The 17,181-nt window shown below is 41.9% G+C and overlaps 1 protein-coding gene across 1 annotated transcript; it reads right to left on the bottom strand.

Moving 5' to 3' along the window:
- Positions 1–3,327: 3,327 nt before the first annotated feature.
- LOC127225676 (dnaJ homolog subfamily A member 1-like) lies at positions 3,328–13,734 on the bottom strand. Its single transcript, XM_051189169.1, is given in 10 exon segments — positions 3,328–3,698; positions 4,204–4,304; positions 4,578–4,693; positions 5,736–5,850; positions 8,850–9,030; positions 9,032–9,078; positions 10,475–10,579; positions 12,590–12,767; positions 12,900–13,041; positions 13,554–13,734. Coding segments are annotated over 9 exon segments (1,194 nt in total). The 5' UTR covers positions 13,032–13,041; positions 13,554–13,734; the 3' UTR covers positions 3,328–3,479.
- Between the last annotated feature and the right edge of the window lie 3,447 nt (positions 13,735–17,181).

The raw sequence follows: 17,181 nt of genomic DNA, 5'->3' as shown, positions 1-17,181 counted from the left end.
ATAAGTCACTATGCCATATTCAGTAGTGGTGGTTTTTTAAAAAAAAAAAAAAAAAAAAAGATTTTAATAAACTTAAAGCTTTTCTGAAGACTTTGCCATAAGTGCTCATATGGGGAGAGGGAATATGACCCTTGCTGGTATTCATTTCCTGGGACAGTGTAGGATAGACTAACATGAAAAAGCCCTGGTGACACAAAATCATGTTGTCAGCCTTTTCTTTCTGAGCTCTGCCTTTCATGTTCAGGCCTGCTTCAGGGAATGTAGTTTTCATATTTGGGTGAACTAGTTACATGGTGGTTTATGGGATTTGGAAGTTTGGGCTCATTTGTTTCTATGGAGGATGAGTTGGCACTGAAAATGTACTGTTCTGGAAAAAAAAAATAGGAAAAGGACCTGAGATTTAAGTCTCTTGTAACAATACCTATCAATTAGCTAAAGAAAACATTTCAGTCAACAAAACTTAAATGTGGAGGTACAGGATAGGACCTGCTCAAAAGACTGACATCTGGTGTTTCCACTATTTTTAACTTTGCAACACACCTAGCCAGAGGTTTAGGGCCCTATAGTGGTGGGACTATAGTGGTGGAAGCTCAATGTCTGGGACTTATGAAAATTAAGTCAGGTACCAGGGAGGCAGTTTTTGGTGTGGTCTACCAGACAATCCTGGTGTTAAATTCCATCAGTGGTTTAGAAAAAAATGTTCTGTTTCCTACTTAATTGGCAGTCATCTGAGCCACATTTCAGGGTGATTTTTTTTTTTTTTTTAAAGACATGCCAACAGTGTAATTTTTAGGTGTAGTTTTCTTCACTGCTGGTTTCTGAATCTTAAACATTTACCTTGTGTGACTGACCGTGGTAATGAATAGAAAGCACAAGCAGTTAGACTCCAGACTGCTTTCACGTTTTATTCACCCAATAGGTTGTTTGAAAAACATTCTCATCAGGTCCCATTCCAGTCCTACACAAACTGGCACTTAGATGCATCCAGCATGTGTATTCATACAGCATTTTCAAGTAGGTGTTTTCACTTTTACTCTTTCCAGAGGTCCCATCTTAAAAAGCATGACAGATACCACAGCTCTTCTGTAAACGTTGTTAGCATCCCCACATCTGAAAAGCTTCAAGTATAGTATGTTCAAGGGGGCATGCTTTCCTGGTTTTTGTTTAAAATGTTCAATAGTAAGCAGGATATAGTGATGCATGCCTTTAATCCATCCCTTGGGAGGGAGATCACTTGATAGTTCAAGGCCAGCCTGGTTCCAGAAAAGCTAGGACTACACACAAAGGAACCCTGTTTCAAAAACAAAGCTCAATAGCAAAGCCTGACATTGAACTTGCCAAGTTTTTTTTTTAATTTCAGACAGGGTTTCTGTGTAGCTCTGGTAGTCATGAACTTGCTTGTAGACTAGTAGCTGGCCTTGAACTGTTGTCTCAGTGCTTGTCAAGTCCACATGCACGTCAGTTTATGCTTTCACAGGTTCACTCACCTCCCTGAACTATAATTCCTAACCATGGAGAACTTCTAAAACCAGATCACCACCAGTGAGTATACGGCTTGATAGCAGACTGGCTTTGAACCCAATGCAAATCCCAGGCTGTACTCTACCCTCAGCCTCCTAAATGTTGGAACATGTGCCATGACACCTGGCTCTATTCCCATTGAGTCTTCAACCTCTGCTGCACAATCTTCATGTTTAGGCTGCTACACACAACCCAGCTGTACCCAAATCTCAACAGGGTTCTTTCCTAGGCAGTTCTATTCACAGCCAACATTGAAAACCAAAGAAACACTTGGGAGCCTTTTTCTATGCCAAGCTTTTAGGTTTGAGACAGGGTTTCCCTGAGTAGCCCTGGCTGTAGAACAAGCTGGCTTTGAACTCAGATGCACATGCCTTTTACTCCTCAGTGCTGGAATTAAAGCTTGTGTTACCATACTTGGCCAAATTGTTTTTATTTTGGAGATAGGGTTTCTCTGTATGGTCTTGGCTGTCCTGGAACTCACTCTGTAGACCAGGCCTTGAACTCAGACTGTCTGCTTCTGCCCTGCCAAAATTGAGTTTTGTTTCAATGTATGTCTGTGACCTAGTGCTTGAAGTGGGTGTCTGAACCAGAGACTTTTGAGTTGCAGACCAATGAGCTGCTATGTGGGTGCTGAGAACTGATTGGGTCAGTGCTAACCATTGAGACTTTTTTCTTCTCACCCCTGGTATTTTACTTTTAATTCAAATGTTCACATCCCCCCTCCCATGAAGAAAACTTCCAGATTGGAGTATTTTAAAATTCTGATTACAAAAGATGAGGCAAACCCAGGTACAGATTGTGCTGGTATGAAGTTCACATACTCTCTCACCCAGGTGGTTACGGTTCCTGTTTTCTGACTTGGGCTCACACCTATACTTTTATTCCCTATCATATATATTAATCATTTGTACAAAGTAATAATCAAATTACACCCTAAAAACCACAGCTTTGAACTGAGGGAAAAAAAGGTCTGCAGTGACACATTGGAAACACTTTGGAATCAGTATATTAGGAGACAGTCATACATTTTCAGTAACTGCTTAAATTCTGATACCCAGATTTAAGCATGTGAACATGTGACTTTAAAACATACAACAAAGCTATTCAAAATTTGCTATACTACCAACATTAAATTGCAGTTACGTTGGAGCCTAAGTCAAATAGCAAGCCTGTAACAGACCTAAGAAATGCCCTTCTTGGATTACACATGCAAATCACTTCTCCACATACAAGGTCTCTTCATTTTAATTTGTAAATGCCTTGGGCTTTGGAAGTCACTACCCAAGGGCTTATCATGGTTTGAAAAGGGGACCATGTTTTCTATGTGTATGTGCGTGTATATGTATGTATGTATATACATACACTTTTTAAAGATGGCACAGCAGAAGGGAATGCGATCTAGAAGAGCAAGCCCTTAAGCAATAGCTTATGATAAACTTCTTTAGGAATGTATCATTTCTATCACTAATAACAGGCAAAATTATGTATTATGCCACCTTCTAGTAATGGCTGAGGCAATACAATGCAGAGGCATTACAATTAGTCCACTTCATACAACTAGACAGACCAACAAGTCACTACTAATTGTTTTTTCCGATTACCATTAAATACAGAATTTTAATTCCATAGCTTAACAATTAAGGGTCACAACACATACCTAGCATGTCAATCTAATGTACACAGCTATTATCAGATACACAAGATATGGCCTACCAGATGCCAGGGAACTTTTTAAAGTAGTTTTTTACAAGTATTATTAAACTTCATCTTGCACATTGAAGTCATCATACATACAGGGCAAAGTCAGATCTTTTATATTTGTTTATTCTTCATTTAACTTTTAAAACACTACTATAGTTGAATATTAAAACAAAACAATAGCCAAGTAGTGAGCATATTATGGTTACAGTCCTTCCCACATTCACTACTGCATACAGAATGACAGAGGAACTGGCCCATTAAGAGGTCTGACACTGAACACCACCTCTGGGGTGATGTTCGTCATCCTCATATGCTTCTCCATTATAATGACGCCGTCTTTCCTGATTTGGGTCAAAGTCCACCAGTTCTACCTGATCCATTTCATCAGTCTCCTCCACTTCCTTCCTTTCAGGAAGGAGTTTTTCCAGCAAGGAGAGCTTATCAGGAGACAGAAAGCCATTTTCAGGAAAGTTTACCTGCAAAAAATAAAATGCAGTTAAGTTTGAACTATTTTCCCCAGAAAAACATGTAATTACTCTTTTTTTTTTTTTTTTTTTTTTTTTTTTTAAGGTGCACATTGCAACTCTGGCTTAGAACCATTATTATTTTTCTTAAAAAAACTTTTTTTTTCCCAGACAGTTTTCTCTGTGTAGCCCTGGATGTCCTAGAATTTGCCTTGTAGACTAGGCTGACCTTGAGCGCTGGAATTAAAGGTTTGCACCATCACCGTCTGGACAGATGATTTACTCTTTACCCACCTCTCTCAAGTGCTAGATTATAGGGGCATACCACCCAGGCCAGGTGCTAACAGAAGTTGACTGTTATAGTACCAAGAAGAAAGACTGAGCCAGCCAGCAAACCCCACCAAGTCACCTGGTTTTCCAATTCTTCCTGGACAAAGAGAGTAAGCGCATTTGCTAGGTCTATATTAGATTTTACTAAGCTAACTAGTCTCAAATATTCTTGAACATTATAGCTTACCTTAAATTCAATGATTAGACGTCCTTTTTCATATGGCCGACGATATATTGGCATACCTTCATTTAGCACACATTTTATATCTCCATGCTTAACAATCTGACCTAAAGACATTGAAGTCAAATTTGTTCTTAAGTATGATCAACATTTGCATAAGGCAAAACAACCTCCTCCCCACCCCACCCCCAAGAGAAAACCAATAACCCTGTTGCCTTCATTTATGGCTTTTCCAAGAAGTAACCAGCATTCATCCATGCTAACCAGCATTCATCCATGCCTTCCCTGTAACTTCATTTCAGTCCTAGGAAGGACATAACCAAGGAAAGGACACTTTTCCCTTAGAAGTACAACATGAAAATAGGCTCCTCTAGGTATACCTGGATGAGAAGTGATGACTATGGTTCGGTTGTCAAGAGTGGATATTGGCTTTTGGAAGCTGCACAATGCTTCAACCAGCTGTATGTCCATACACATGAAAAGGTCTTCTCCTCGTCTATATAGCAATACAAATATAAGGCACAGTTACATATTTCAAAGCACCAAATGATCATACACACCACAGTGAGCAACTTTTCCATTTGGAAACAAAACAACTTGAAAGTTGAGATTAGAAAATTATTTGGAATTGCCTAGCTAGTTGCTGAATAAGCTATAAAATCCAACCACAGAGCTGGGCATAGTGGTGTAGGCCTGCCTGCCTATATTTCAAGCATGTGAGAGGTAGAAGGCAAATGGCAGGAAGATTAGATCGGCTTTCATCTTAAAACAATTTTAAATCAATCTCCCTACCCCTGGTTTTTTGAGTCAGGGTTTTTTCTGTGTAAAAATAAAGCTCTGACTGTCCTGAACTCAGAGATCTGGGATTAAAGGTGTGCACCACCATTGCTGGCTAAATCTGGTTTCTTAAGATGGGGAGAGAAAGACAAAACCATTGAGACTAAAGGAAGCCAACACATGTTTGGAACACAGGAATCAGTGTAAATCGAAACAGACCAGGGCTGGACCCTTGATTATTTAGGCCAATTATGATTATTTTCAAGGGACATGTATTAAGTACATCTCTTTTCCAACACAGAATATGCACCTGTGAAATATCTTTTCCTAAACAAGTTGCTACCACACAGTGTCCCAAACTCAACTTGGAGGTGGGTTAGAGTTGAGTTTGGAAATCTTATGCTTCAAGATACAAATTCAGTACAGCAGACTTGAACATGTACGTATACTTAACAGAATCAATCTGTAGTTTCTTAGGGAGTGTGTTTGGACATTTACACATAAACTCAGCATGAACCAAGGACAGGAAATTGGTGTAAGTTATTTGAATTTTCTCCAGCCACATAAAACATCTAGTCAACAACTTACTTGTAAAACAAAAAGCTAAAATCTTGATTCTATTTTCCAGCCATTTACAACTGCAACAGAGCTAATGAGCTTTTATTGAATGAATATATTACAGCATATCATACACACCTAGGTTACTTAAATTAGAACTCAAACAAACATGCAAGAAGTCAGTTTTGAGATTAAGTCTTTACCGTGTAAAAACAGCATGGTCCTTCTGGTCTAACACAATGATAATATCTCCTGGCTCCAGTCCTGGTTCTTGGTCTCCTTCACCATGGAATGTTATCTTCTGACCATCTTTCATGCCTACATAAAGATTGATTTTGTACTTTTACTGATACTGGACATGAAGATCAAGATCATAATATCTACTAAAATACAGATGTGGGCTGAGAATGTAATTCAGTGGTGTGCCATATGCTGAGGCCTTGGGTTCAATCCTCAGTACAACTCCTGCAAGATGTCCTTCTGACCTCTATATGCAGACCAGCATCTGCATGCACAAATACAGATTTTTTTTTTTAGCATCATGTCTCTGTGGATGGCAAATACCACAGAAATGACTTAAAAGGACTACTTAATTACTTAATCCAGTCTCTTTTGGCACTGAAGCAAGCAGGCTATCAAACAGTAGATGATACAACTCTCTACAAGAATCAGGCCTGCTAATCTCAAATACTATCTGCTTAGCTGCATATCCATCCTAAGCCTCAACTTTCCCAAAGAAACATTTCATTCAAGCTAGCGAGGATTAAAAATGCCCATGCTGGAACCAAACTGGCACCGGCAAACACTATAATCACTAACAGTTAATTGTTTCTATTGTGTAACAATCTGTAAGTACTACCATTAAATTAAGCAGCAGTGTCAACTGCCTTTTTGCTGTACCAGCAGTATTTCTCAAAAGAAAACTATGTTTACTTAAAAATCCTTAATTCCACTCTAAGTTCTCATCTTCTGTCTATCTATGTTCACTGTGCTCAAAAATTAAAGTAAAAAGGCATCTTTTGCAATAGGTAGTTCTGTAGTAAGTTACTACCCAGTACATGCAAAGACCCTGGGTTTGGTTGCTACTAGCCTAGACTTGCTTTAAAAAAAAAAAAAAAAGGTATTAGCCAAGTGGTGATGGCTTTTAATCCCAGTACATGGGAGTCAGACAGATCTGAGTTCAAGGCCAGCCTGGTCTACAGAATATGTTCCAAGACAGCTAGTCTTAAAGCTTCCCCAAAAGGTGGTTTACTATTGGATACTATTTTAGTGGTCTATATACAAAATACTGAGTATTTTCCAATACAGCAAGTATTTTTTAAAGGGTGTGCAATTACTGAGATTCCTACCTGCTTCTAATTCTGCCCCACATAGTTTAATAAAGTTTTAACTGTTTCTTTTCTTTTGGTGTGCTGTACCCATGTATACATGTTTATGGAGGCCAGCATCCTTCTATCTCACTGAACCTGGAGTTAGCCAGACCACAAGCCCCAGTGATGCTGTATTCATCCCCTAGACCTCCACGGCAGGAGTGTACAGACTAGTATATGACCACACCTAGCATGGAAACTCTTTGGTGCTGGGAATTTAACTTAGGTCCTCATGCTTATTATATTATCAGTGAGCCCAGGGACCATGTTTGGGGGAAGGAGGCAGGCATTACCCCAGCACTAGGGAGGCAGAAGCAGCCTGGGCTACGTACTGAAACCTTATTGAAAGAGGTTAAAAACTGGGACTGAAGAGATGGCTCAGTGGTTAAGAATGGTTCAATTTCCAGCATCCATGTGGCATCTCAACTGTCTGTAACTCCAGTTCCTAGGGATCCAACATCTTATATAGGTAAAATGCTAATACACATGAAATAAAAATTAGAAAAAGAACAAAAATGTTAAAAAAACAAACATAAAAACAGTGGCCCATCTTGCTACTGAAGGCTGGGCTACAACCTGAAGCTATGTTAATGTACATGATCCCAGCTGCATCAGAGGGCCTTGTCTGGGTCCTCAGGCCTACTGTAACCAGAAGCTCCATTAATAGTCTGTGCTAACACCACAAACCACGTGGAAGCCCATGTCCCCAAAGAGCAAATAAGCTACATTGGCAGTGAAAGGCACGGTTAAGAAAGGAATGTGGAAAACTCCTGTGACAACCTCTACCCCCTACCCCAATAGTAAGAACCTAAATAAGAAGTATTGAAAAGAAATCTTAAAACCATGATAAGATGAAGAGTCACTCTATATAAAAGATGGCCTCCAGCAGGGGTGCAGAAGGGGAAGAACTAGGGAAGGCCATGGAGAGTTTGAATCCATATTGAACTTACTTTTGCTTGGAGGGAACAGACAGGAAAGGACTGGGAAGTGAATGTGATAGGGGTATGTAATTCGAAATCTCCAAAGAATCCATAAAAATATCAGGAAAAACTAATTTTTTTGTTTGTTTTTGAAACAGAGTTTCTCTGTATTGCTTTGGAGGCTGTCCTGGAAGTAGCTCTGTAGACCAGGCTGGCCTCGAACTCACAGAGATCCATCTGTCTCTGCCTCCTGATTAAAAGGCATGAACCACCCAACACCCATCAAGTAAAAACTATTTTGTTTTCTTTGAAGATAGGGTTTCTCTTATAACCCTGGCTGCCCATGAGCTCAGACAGATCTGTCTGCCTCTGCTTCCTGAGTGCTGAAATTAAGGCATGTGCCACCACTGCCCAGGCCCAAAACCCATTTTAATTGTACTCTTTTCTTAATTCGAATGTAGATTAACTGTACTACCCAGATGTAGTCCCAATACTTGGGAGATGGAAGCAGGAGGACCAAGAGTTAATGGTGCCCATACATACAGAAGTCTCTATCTCAAAATAAACAAGAAACAAGTTACCTGGTCAAAAGATTTGAGGCCAGCCTCAGCAACACAGAAAAATGCCCATCTCAATAAAGAAAAATTTTAAAGCTGAAGAATCAGTTAAAAAAAGGACCGGAGATATGCACAATATTCTTTAAAGATGTGTTAAACTAGGTTTCACAGGAATGTTAACCCCGAACATGTAAAAAGCCAGCAATCTATGTTTTAACCAGCCTAGCCTATTCCTCACCTCACACACACATCCATTTATGTTATTCCTTAATTCCTAAGAATGTGCACAGTATAAACTTTTAAAGGCAGGATAATTACATTTCAGAAAACTGATTTTGGGTAAAATGTTCTTTAACAACCCTACCACCACATGATAAGGGGAATTGCTACAGAAGACAATGAGGGATGGAGGGAAAATTACCAAAGTACATTATACAATATGAATAAAACTATCAGAATAAGGAACTCACCTTTATCAATATGAACTTCTAAAATCTTCTTCTCTCGAACTATCTTTCTCCCATTGCAGCTTTTACATCTGTCTTTAGGACTGATGCGTTCTCCATGACCCTGGCATTCCATGCACACTGACTGAATTTGCTGAACCATTCCTGGTCCAATCTGATGAATCCTTATTTGCATGCCGGTCCCCCCGACAGTTGGGACAGCACTCCACTGCTCCTTTCTTACCACCTCGGCCTAAAGAGTTTCAAAAAAAGTTGTGTATGAAGTTTGCAATAGACAGAATCTAAAACGCCTTAGGATTTTCAAGGGCTGCTGCCTTAAATTATACAATTCAGACTCTCTTTAGAGCCATTTCAAAATCATGAGTTTTTAAACAAAAAGCAAAATAAGAAAATACAAGGCAAGCAAGCTATAAATCTCAGCAGTGTCAAAGAGGGTGGGAAATCTTGCCCTTTGAGTTAGTTTAGAAATGGTTCAACAGTGGAAGTCAGCAAGCAATTGTTTTAGTAAGGGTGTGAAGAAATGACATCTTTTAGACATGAGAATGCCAAAGAGTATATATTCCTAGGATTCTGGTAGAAACAAAGGAGTGGGAAGGGAAGGCAGGGCCTAGTGAGATGACTCATTAAGAGCACTGGCTGCTCTTCCAGGTGACCTGGATTTGATCCCAAACACCCACATGGTGGCTTACATCCCTCTCTAACTCTAGTTCCAGGAGATACAATGCCTTTTGGCTTCCATAGGTACTGCATGAAGCAGTACAAGAGAGATAGGCATTCAGGCATTCAGGCAGGCAAACACCCGTGGGGTGGGGACAGGTGGGGAGTAGTGTGCTGCCTTTGCAGTTAGAGCTCCAAGTAGGCAGTCCTAACACTGAAGATCTCTACAAGCAGATATCTCTGCAGTTATTTCACTTTCTTGAGAGAACACTTAAAGGGAGCAGTGAGTGAGGCAGGCAGTAACGCCAAGACTGCCTGCACTACAATCTTCATGTGCCCTCAGCACATTTCTACCTTGAGACAAGGTTGTGCTGGTCTCACTAAGCCTAACCAACCACACAGACAAAACGCAGCAACACGTACATGCAAACACAATGTATTCAAAAAAAAAAAAAAAAAAGTCTACTTAGGATCTATACAGATTTGGCCCATCAAAACCTTGTCAAGCTAATGTCAAGGCCTCAACCCTAGAGAGACATTTTCTTCTGTGATATAGCAACTGAGTAAGGTTAAGGTGCCCATCCTTTTGTAAACAATTCCTCACCCACATTCCTGTAAGCAACTCTAAGGGGACTCACTGGGCCATCAAAACAGAGACATACAGAGGAGCATCAAGGAACAGGAGGGTTTAGTGGGAGCTGAACAGGAGAGCAACGATGAAAGCGTATTTATATACATGCATGAAAATGTAACAACAAAGCCATTATGAGCTTTTCTGGGAAGGTTTATTCAGCTCCTTTTAGTGTATGTAGCATCAATTTTATCTATCTATCTATCCAGAAAATTAGGCATGAGCGCCTGGTGTAATACCAGGTCGAGTGAAGCAGGGCACAAGTCCAAGGCCAGCCTAATCTATAAAGACCTTATCTCAAAAACCATGAACAAACAATCCAAACAGTAAGAACCCTTACCTTCACATTTGTCACAAATCACATTCTTTTGCAGAGCTAATTTTCTCGTTGCACCATTATACAAGTCTTCTAAGGTCACTGACAGCTGATGCACAACATTTTTACCTGGAACAAAATGCTGCTCATTAAAAACGTTTGTTGAAGGCATTATAAAAATGGAAAAGAATAATCAAAGACCAGTCTCATACTGTACATCTGTTGAGCTACACCCATATACAACATTCATTCCACCATTCAACTCTCAAACTGATCTAATCATTGATAAAGCAATCTACATCAGGAGTTCATCTACCTAAGGACCCAGAAGTGGCCCTCTCAGAAATGCAAAGGCTAATACTATCCTTAAAATTCACTCAATGTTTAGGCACATTTCACAATAATATAAAGCATGTATCCTTTTAAAGGTTTCACTTACTAGGTATTAAGCAACATGTTACTTCACCCAAACAGTACATTCTTTCTAATCAAGATTGGCTGGAGAAGCCAATATTGAGACACTACTGAAATAGCAATTCCTACTTCTGTTTAGATAGTTTTTTACTGCTAGGCTAGCACTGGTTGTTTTAAATGGTAAATTTCTTATGCCTTTTGTAAGAGAACAGAACTTTAACAATGGACATATTTTATGTGTTCAATATAGCAACTACTAGTCACAATTTTAAGTGTGTGGCTACCACAGCTGGAGAGAATCCCCTGAACACACCTTAAGTTAATCTTAATTTAAAGACCCACATCTGGTTAGTGACTACAAAGGAATGCCATGTATAATTAATTTATCTATGGCAACAAGAAGGAGGTGGTTGAGATCACATAAGGACAACCAGGCTATGGAAATAAAATCACTTCTCTATGGTTAATAAGTTCCTAGCTAGTGATCCTTCCACTAGGACTTTATCCACCAACAGCACTGCCTGATGGCTAGCAATAGTTTCAATCCTTTCTGGCTACCATATCTAAAGGAACATTTACTCTTTTAAGTAAGATGTTAAGTGTCATATCCTTTTGTTTCTAACTTCTTCTTTGGGTTTCTAGTATCATAAAGAGAACATGTAAGCAGGTTCTCCTAAGTTGAAAGTTGCACATTTCTTAACTTTGTATAGAGGAGGGGGGAAGGAGAAAAAAAAAAAAAGCTTCTGGAAACTGACCAAGTATACTTTACAAAGCAGCAGCAACACAAACCCTCAAATTAAACTAAGCCAAAAGAATTAGTAGCTCACACCATCCTTATTGTTCACAACACAAGGTAATTGTTACAGATTTTTTTTTAATTTTAATTTTTGTGTACACGTTTATGTGAAAGTCCAGAGGTTGGAAGAAGTTATCAGATGCCCTTCAGCTGGAGTTACAGGCAGTAATGAGCCATACAATGTGCGTGCGGGGAATGAAATCTGGATCTTCTGCAAATAGTGCAGTATTCTTAACCACCGAGCCCACAGCATTCACTTCCAGTAAATTCTTATAAAAACACAGTAAACAATTTCTCAAGTCTTCCTAACCTTTAAGGGCAAAGTGAAATTTAATGGCCTGCCCATCTGTTCTAGAACTGTGCCTACCCATCTGTTTGTATAAAAAAACTATTTTGAGAATGAAGTACTACTTTGACCTCCAATGCTTTCTTCCAAAGAAGTCTGCCTAGCCCACAGACAACTTTTTTGTTAAAATGTTAAATGCCTATAGAGATAGCAAGCTAAAGATTAAATAGGCAGTAGGTTATCTGGAGGCAACTAGTTGGTTTTCAGTCTTGGTTTGCTACACAAGCTTGCTAAGTTTCAGTTTTTCTCAATCCAACTCATCTTTAACTGAAAAAGGACACTGCACTTGCCACTGTGTTCTAGAGACAAGGAATATCACCCAAGATGTGTAAGGGCTTGAAAGGCCAGGTTGCCATGCTGTTACCTTACTGCCTGGCAAGCTGTGGATGGGAGACACCCACTAGATTGGCTTAGCTATTTTGATTACACAAAAATCTCCATTATAAATGACACCAGTAATCAGAGGCAGTCATGGACAGTTTAACATCATCCCACCACATAAACAAGCACTGAATGTAAGTAAATTCAGTCTTTCAGTAGCAGCTACTTTATTCTGCTGCAGATAAGCTGAACTTTTTCTTACCTCTCCGTTCTCTTTGCATCCTTCCTCCTCCTCCAAAGAACATGTCAAAGATATCCATGGGTGAGCCAAAACCACCACCTGCTCCACCCTCTTTAATGGCCTGTTCTCCTCCTTTATCATATAATTCCCTTTTTTTGGAATCAGCAAGAACTTCATAAGCTTGAGAAATCTGTTTAAACTGTTTCAGAAAAAGAAATCCCATTAGAAATAACTGTTACACAGCACTGTATTACAACCTTGACTTTCAGGCACCAGCAGAAATACACACAAATGGCAACACTGCTAAGCTGTTTGATGAGAATGTACTTGCCTTTTCTCCTTCATTTGGATTCTTATCAGGGTGGTACTTCAAGGCTAATTTTCTATATGCCTTCTTCAGTTCTTCCTGGGTGGCATTGGGTTTGACCCCCAAAACATCATAGTAAGTGGTTTCTTTCACCATTTTTTACAGCCTGAAATCAGAAAAATGAGGAAATTTTAAACCAGCTTTTGCTGTGTGCAGAAGCGCCACCTGCCTCCTGAGCGCGGGGGTTAGGTTAAAGGTGTGCACTACCATGACCGGCTTTTAACCGGTAGTTTTTAGCAAACTACCAGAACTAGAGCAATCTGTTATCTATTAAAGCTATCATCATATGATTCGGCTGCAAATCCTAACAGACTAAACATAATTGCAGGGAATTTGAAAGCCTCTCTAGCAGCTGGCTCTTACTCTCCCGCACTAACACATGTGTGATCAGGCTCCTTCCGGTTTCCTTTCCCCAGATGTTGTGCTAGTAACCCAAAGGAGCACTGGTAGGCTGTCCACTGGTCAGTATGTAACCACAGCCTTCGTACATCTGCTAAAGGCCCTACACTCGCCGGAAAGACACTGGACTCCCGGGAGTGGAGGAGTGGCTTACGAGACCAGATCCAGGGTGCAGGTGCCCCGGGCCCCGGCGCCATCCTGATCCTGCTCGCCGCTTACCCCTTTCGTCCCTCAGGGCCCACGAAGCAGAGTCGCCCTCTGGGTTTCCCCGGCACCTGGCGCCGACCGTTAAGGTTTCCTTCCTTTCTCCCTCCCACCCGGATCGAAAAGGCGGAGGGGGGAAGGCCGGACCTCAACAAAGAGAGGGAGGAGAGCCAGGAGAAGCACAAGCCGCAGCCTCCGCCCGGCTCCTCCCGCAGCCCCTCACCCCTGCCTCGGTCCGCGCGTGCGCAGCGCTGCCCACCCGGCGCGGGCGGCAGGGCGAAAGGGGTGCGCACCGACACGAGTGTGATGCGGACGCCGAGTCGGCTCGGGCCTCGGGCCTCCTCGTGGCGGGCGGGGAGGGCCCCGAGCATCCCGGCGGCCTTCCGAAGACCGAGTCCGGTTCAGGGAGCCCGCAGCCCCCGCCCACGCGAGGCCAACGGCCTCCGGCTGCGGCTCCCTTCGGCCATCTGGAGCCAAGGCCGCACGTCGCGACCGAGGAAGGCCCGAGGGCCGAGACTCACCGGTGAGCGGGCCGGTGCCGGAGAGCGGAAAGAGGAGCGTAGCACAACGCAGTTGGGGCAGACGCTGCTCCTCCACCTCCCACCGAGCGTTCTGGAAAGTTCCGCCCGGCCCGCCGCAGCCGACCTCTTTTGTAGCCGAGCCGGGGCGCGTCACTTGCCGGAAGTCCCGCCTCACGCCGCTGCCGCCGCCCCTCGGTTACCCGGGCAACGGCGCGGGGGCGCGGGGGCCCTAGGGCGGGGAGTGGCTGAGCCCAAAGGCCTTGTGGGGGTGGGACTCAAGCCCCGGTTCCCAAGGCTCGTGGAATCTACTAGAGGCTTTTTCTTTACTGCGACGCCGCAGAGTGCGGAAGTCTTGAAGTGCAGAGGTCATGTCCTGGAGCCCAGCTGCTCTGGCTCCCTACACTCGGAACTATGCCGCAGGCCCTTTGCCGAAGGGGATCTGCGGGAACCCAAGCCGAACCCCACCCGGAGCCTATTTTCTGCAGCCCCTTAGCTCTGAGCCCTGCGGGCAAGAAATGCTGAGCAAGGCGGGCCTAGTCGCCAGACCAACCTTGCAGGCTTTGGATCTGGTGGTTTCACCCAAGTGCACTTACTTCTGTGAGAGCTTTCTGGCGAGCCCAGGCTTCATTTCCTTCTGGCTTCAAAGCCTGAGGCCCAGGGAACCTGGGACTGAAGCAAACAGGGAATGCTTTATGCAAACTGAAGGCAGTGGATTCTTTTCTAGTCAATCTTCCATTACGTTTGGATGCAGAGTAGCAACAAAAAAATTAATTTCGTTAGCTAATTGTTTTAATTTTCTGACCAACGAATCAAAGTCTGTAGTTGGCTTTCAAAGGACAGAATGAGAAATGGAGTGTGTTTTTTTTTTTTTCTTATTCAGTAACCCAATAGACATATCAAAGCAGCTGAAAGTGCAAGCTTGGAAAAGTACAGTATACATATTTTATAAAGTTTGTACAGTTTACATATTTTATAAAGATTTTTCAGTCGTGTGTATGTGTCTGTGTAGGTGCCCAAGGAAGTCAGGAAGCATGGAGTCTATGACTGTTCAGATAACTTTTATACATAGACTCATATATTTTGTTTGGCTTTTTAATTTTTATATTTGCTGTATGTGAATGAATGTTTTGTTTATATGCGTATTATGCACCGCATGCATGCCTAGAGCCTGGAGGTCAGGCAAGATAGGGAGTTGGATCCAGGCAGTTGTGAATCACCCAGTAGGTGCTAGAAACTAAACCTGGGGCCTTTGCAAGAGCAACAAGTGCTTTTAACTGATAAGTCATCTCTCTACCATCGTTGACTTTGTTTTTGAGAAAGGGTCTTGCCCAGTCTAGCCTAGTAAGTACTCTTTGTAGCCAAAGCTGGTCTCAAACTGAACTTCCCAGCCTCCAGGCAGTAATACGTGCTCTTAACCACTGAGCCTCCTGCTTACACTTTTGCTGGAAGTTGAACAAAACAAATTACAAGAGAAATGACAAAATATAGCTCAGCACTTGTACAAGGAGCAGTTTAGCACATTTCTTAACAGACAAAGAAAGCACTGGAAGCCTAGGTGTGGAATGTGATGCTTTAAATATTCACCTGTGTGTGTGTGTGTGTGTGTGTGACATGGAGCATTGAAGTTCTCTCCTACTACCTTTCCATAGGTACCTCAGGTCTTCAGTGCTAAACTGTCACTTCAGTGTCTTAAGAAAATCATAGGTAATTGGATATAGCCAGAGCTAAGGGAGCTGTAAGGGCTGTTTTCAAACCTATCTGGAGACTTCTTTACCTCTTGGTGTGTCTTAATGAGCTAAGGTTTTGGAGTGTCAACCTTGTGCTGTTTGCCTCTTCAGTCTTAATGCTTTCATTGAACTATTTCAGTCACTAAAGCTACACTGCTTCCCTTACAAACTTTTACTACGTGTTTTGTTTTGGCTGAAAAACATGATTTTTCTCCTCTTATGTGTTACCCTCTCAAGTATCACATCAAGTAATAAGTTATATCTTCAGAGCAGTAATCCTGTCAGCCTGAAAAAAGAGCTGGAATTATAGGCCCATGTGTGTGCCATCACATTTGGTTGCAAATATTTCTTTAGGACAGGCACCTACAGCTGAAACTGCTGAGTCAGTGCAAGAGCAAAATGAGAGTTATAATAACTTTATGTTGGCTTGTACTGCTTCCACCATCGTGTGCATGGGTCTGGAAAATACAAGTGATTCTGTTTTGCTCTCTTGTTGTTGTTCTATTAAACTTTACCAGCTTTACAAGTGAAAATTTACAACCAAATGGCTTGGTTTCTACCTGTAAGCCCAGAATTTTGGAGGCTTAAGGGGAAAGATCAGGAGCTCAAGACCAACTGAGGCTATATAGAAAGCTGGAGGCTACTTGGGATATTTGAGACTGTGTCTGGGGTGTATGTGAGAAATTAATATCTTATTTGAAGTTGTCTTAATTTGAAGTTTTTTTTTCTTTTGCCCAGACACAGCACACATACATATAAAATTAAGAAAACAAAAACAAAACATAATGCCACACTTCTGTCTTACTCTGGGGCTCAGGCTGGCCTAGAATTTAGGGCACTGCTCCTGCTTCAACCTCCCAAATGCTAAGGTTGTAGGTGTGAGCCACTATACCTGGCCCTGTGTTCAGTCTCCTCCCATTGCAGCGCTATTTTTTTTTTCCCCCCTTTGAGACAGGTTTTCTCTGTAGCTTTGGAGCCTGTCCTGAACGTGCTCTGTAGGCCAGGCTGGCCTTGAACTCAGAGATCTGATGGCCTCTGCCTCCTGAGTCCTGGGATTAAAGGCATGCACCACCACCACCCTGCACAGCTGTATTCTTAATTCATTCTGCTTTACAGAATATCCTCAGCCTTCAAGTCTGGCTTGGTAGGTAGTGTAACTGCCTGTTTGCCAATGGGGTGAGAGAGAATATTTGCTGAAACATTTGTCTATAGTGTTTTCAAGCAGCATGGACTTTGAATGTGTTACTCCTACCCTGTCTTCTTGTTTTTTCTCTTTTACTTTTTTGGGACAGAGCCTTGTGTGTTCCAGGTTAACCTCAGTCTTGAATCTGGTGTGTAGCTCAGGATGGCTTTGAACTCCCAATGTTTCTCCTACCTATTTTGGAATCATGTCTT

This window comes from Phodopus roborovskii, unplaced genomic scaffold (genome assembly GCF_943737965.1).
Source record: "Phodopus roborovskii unplaced genomic scaffold, PHOROB, whole genome shotgun sequence".
NCBI classification, from domain to species: Eukaryota; Metazoa; Chordata; class Mammalia; order Rodentia; family Cricetidae; genus Phodopus; species Phodopus roborovskii.
This window is presented reverse-complemented; position numbering and strand designations above follow the sequence as displayed.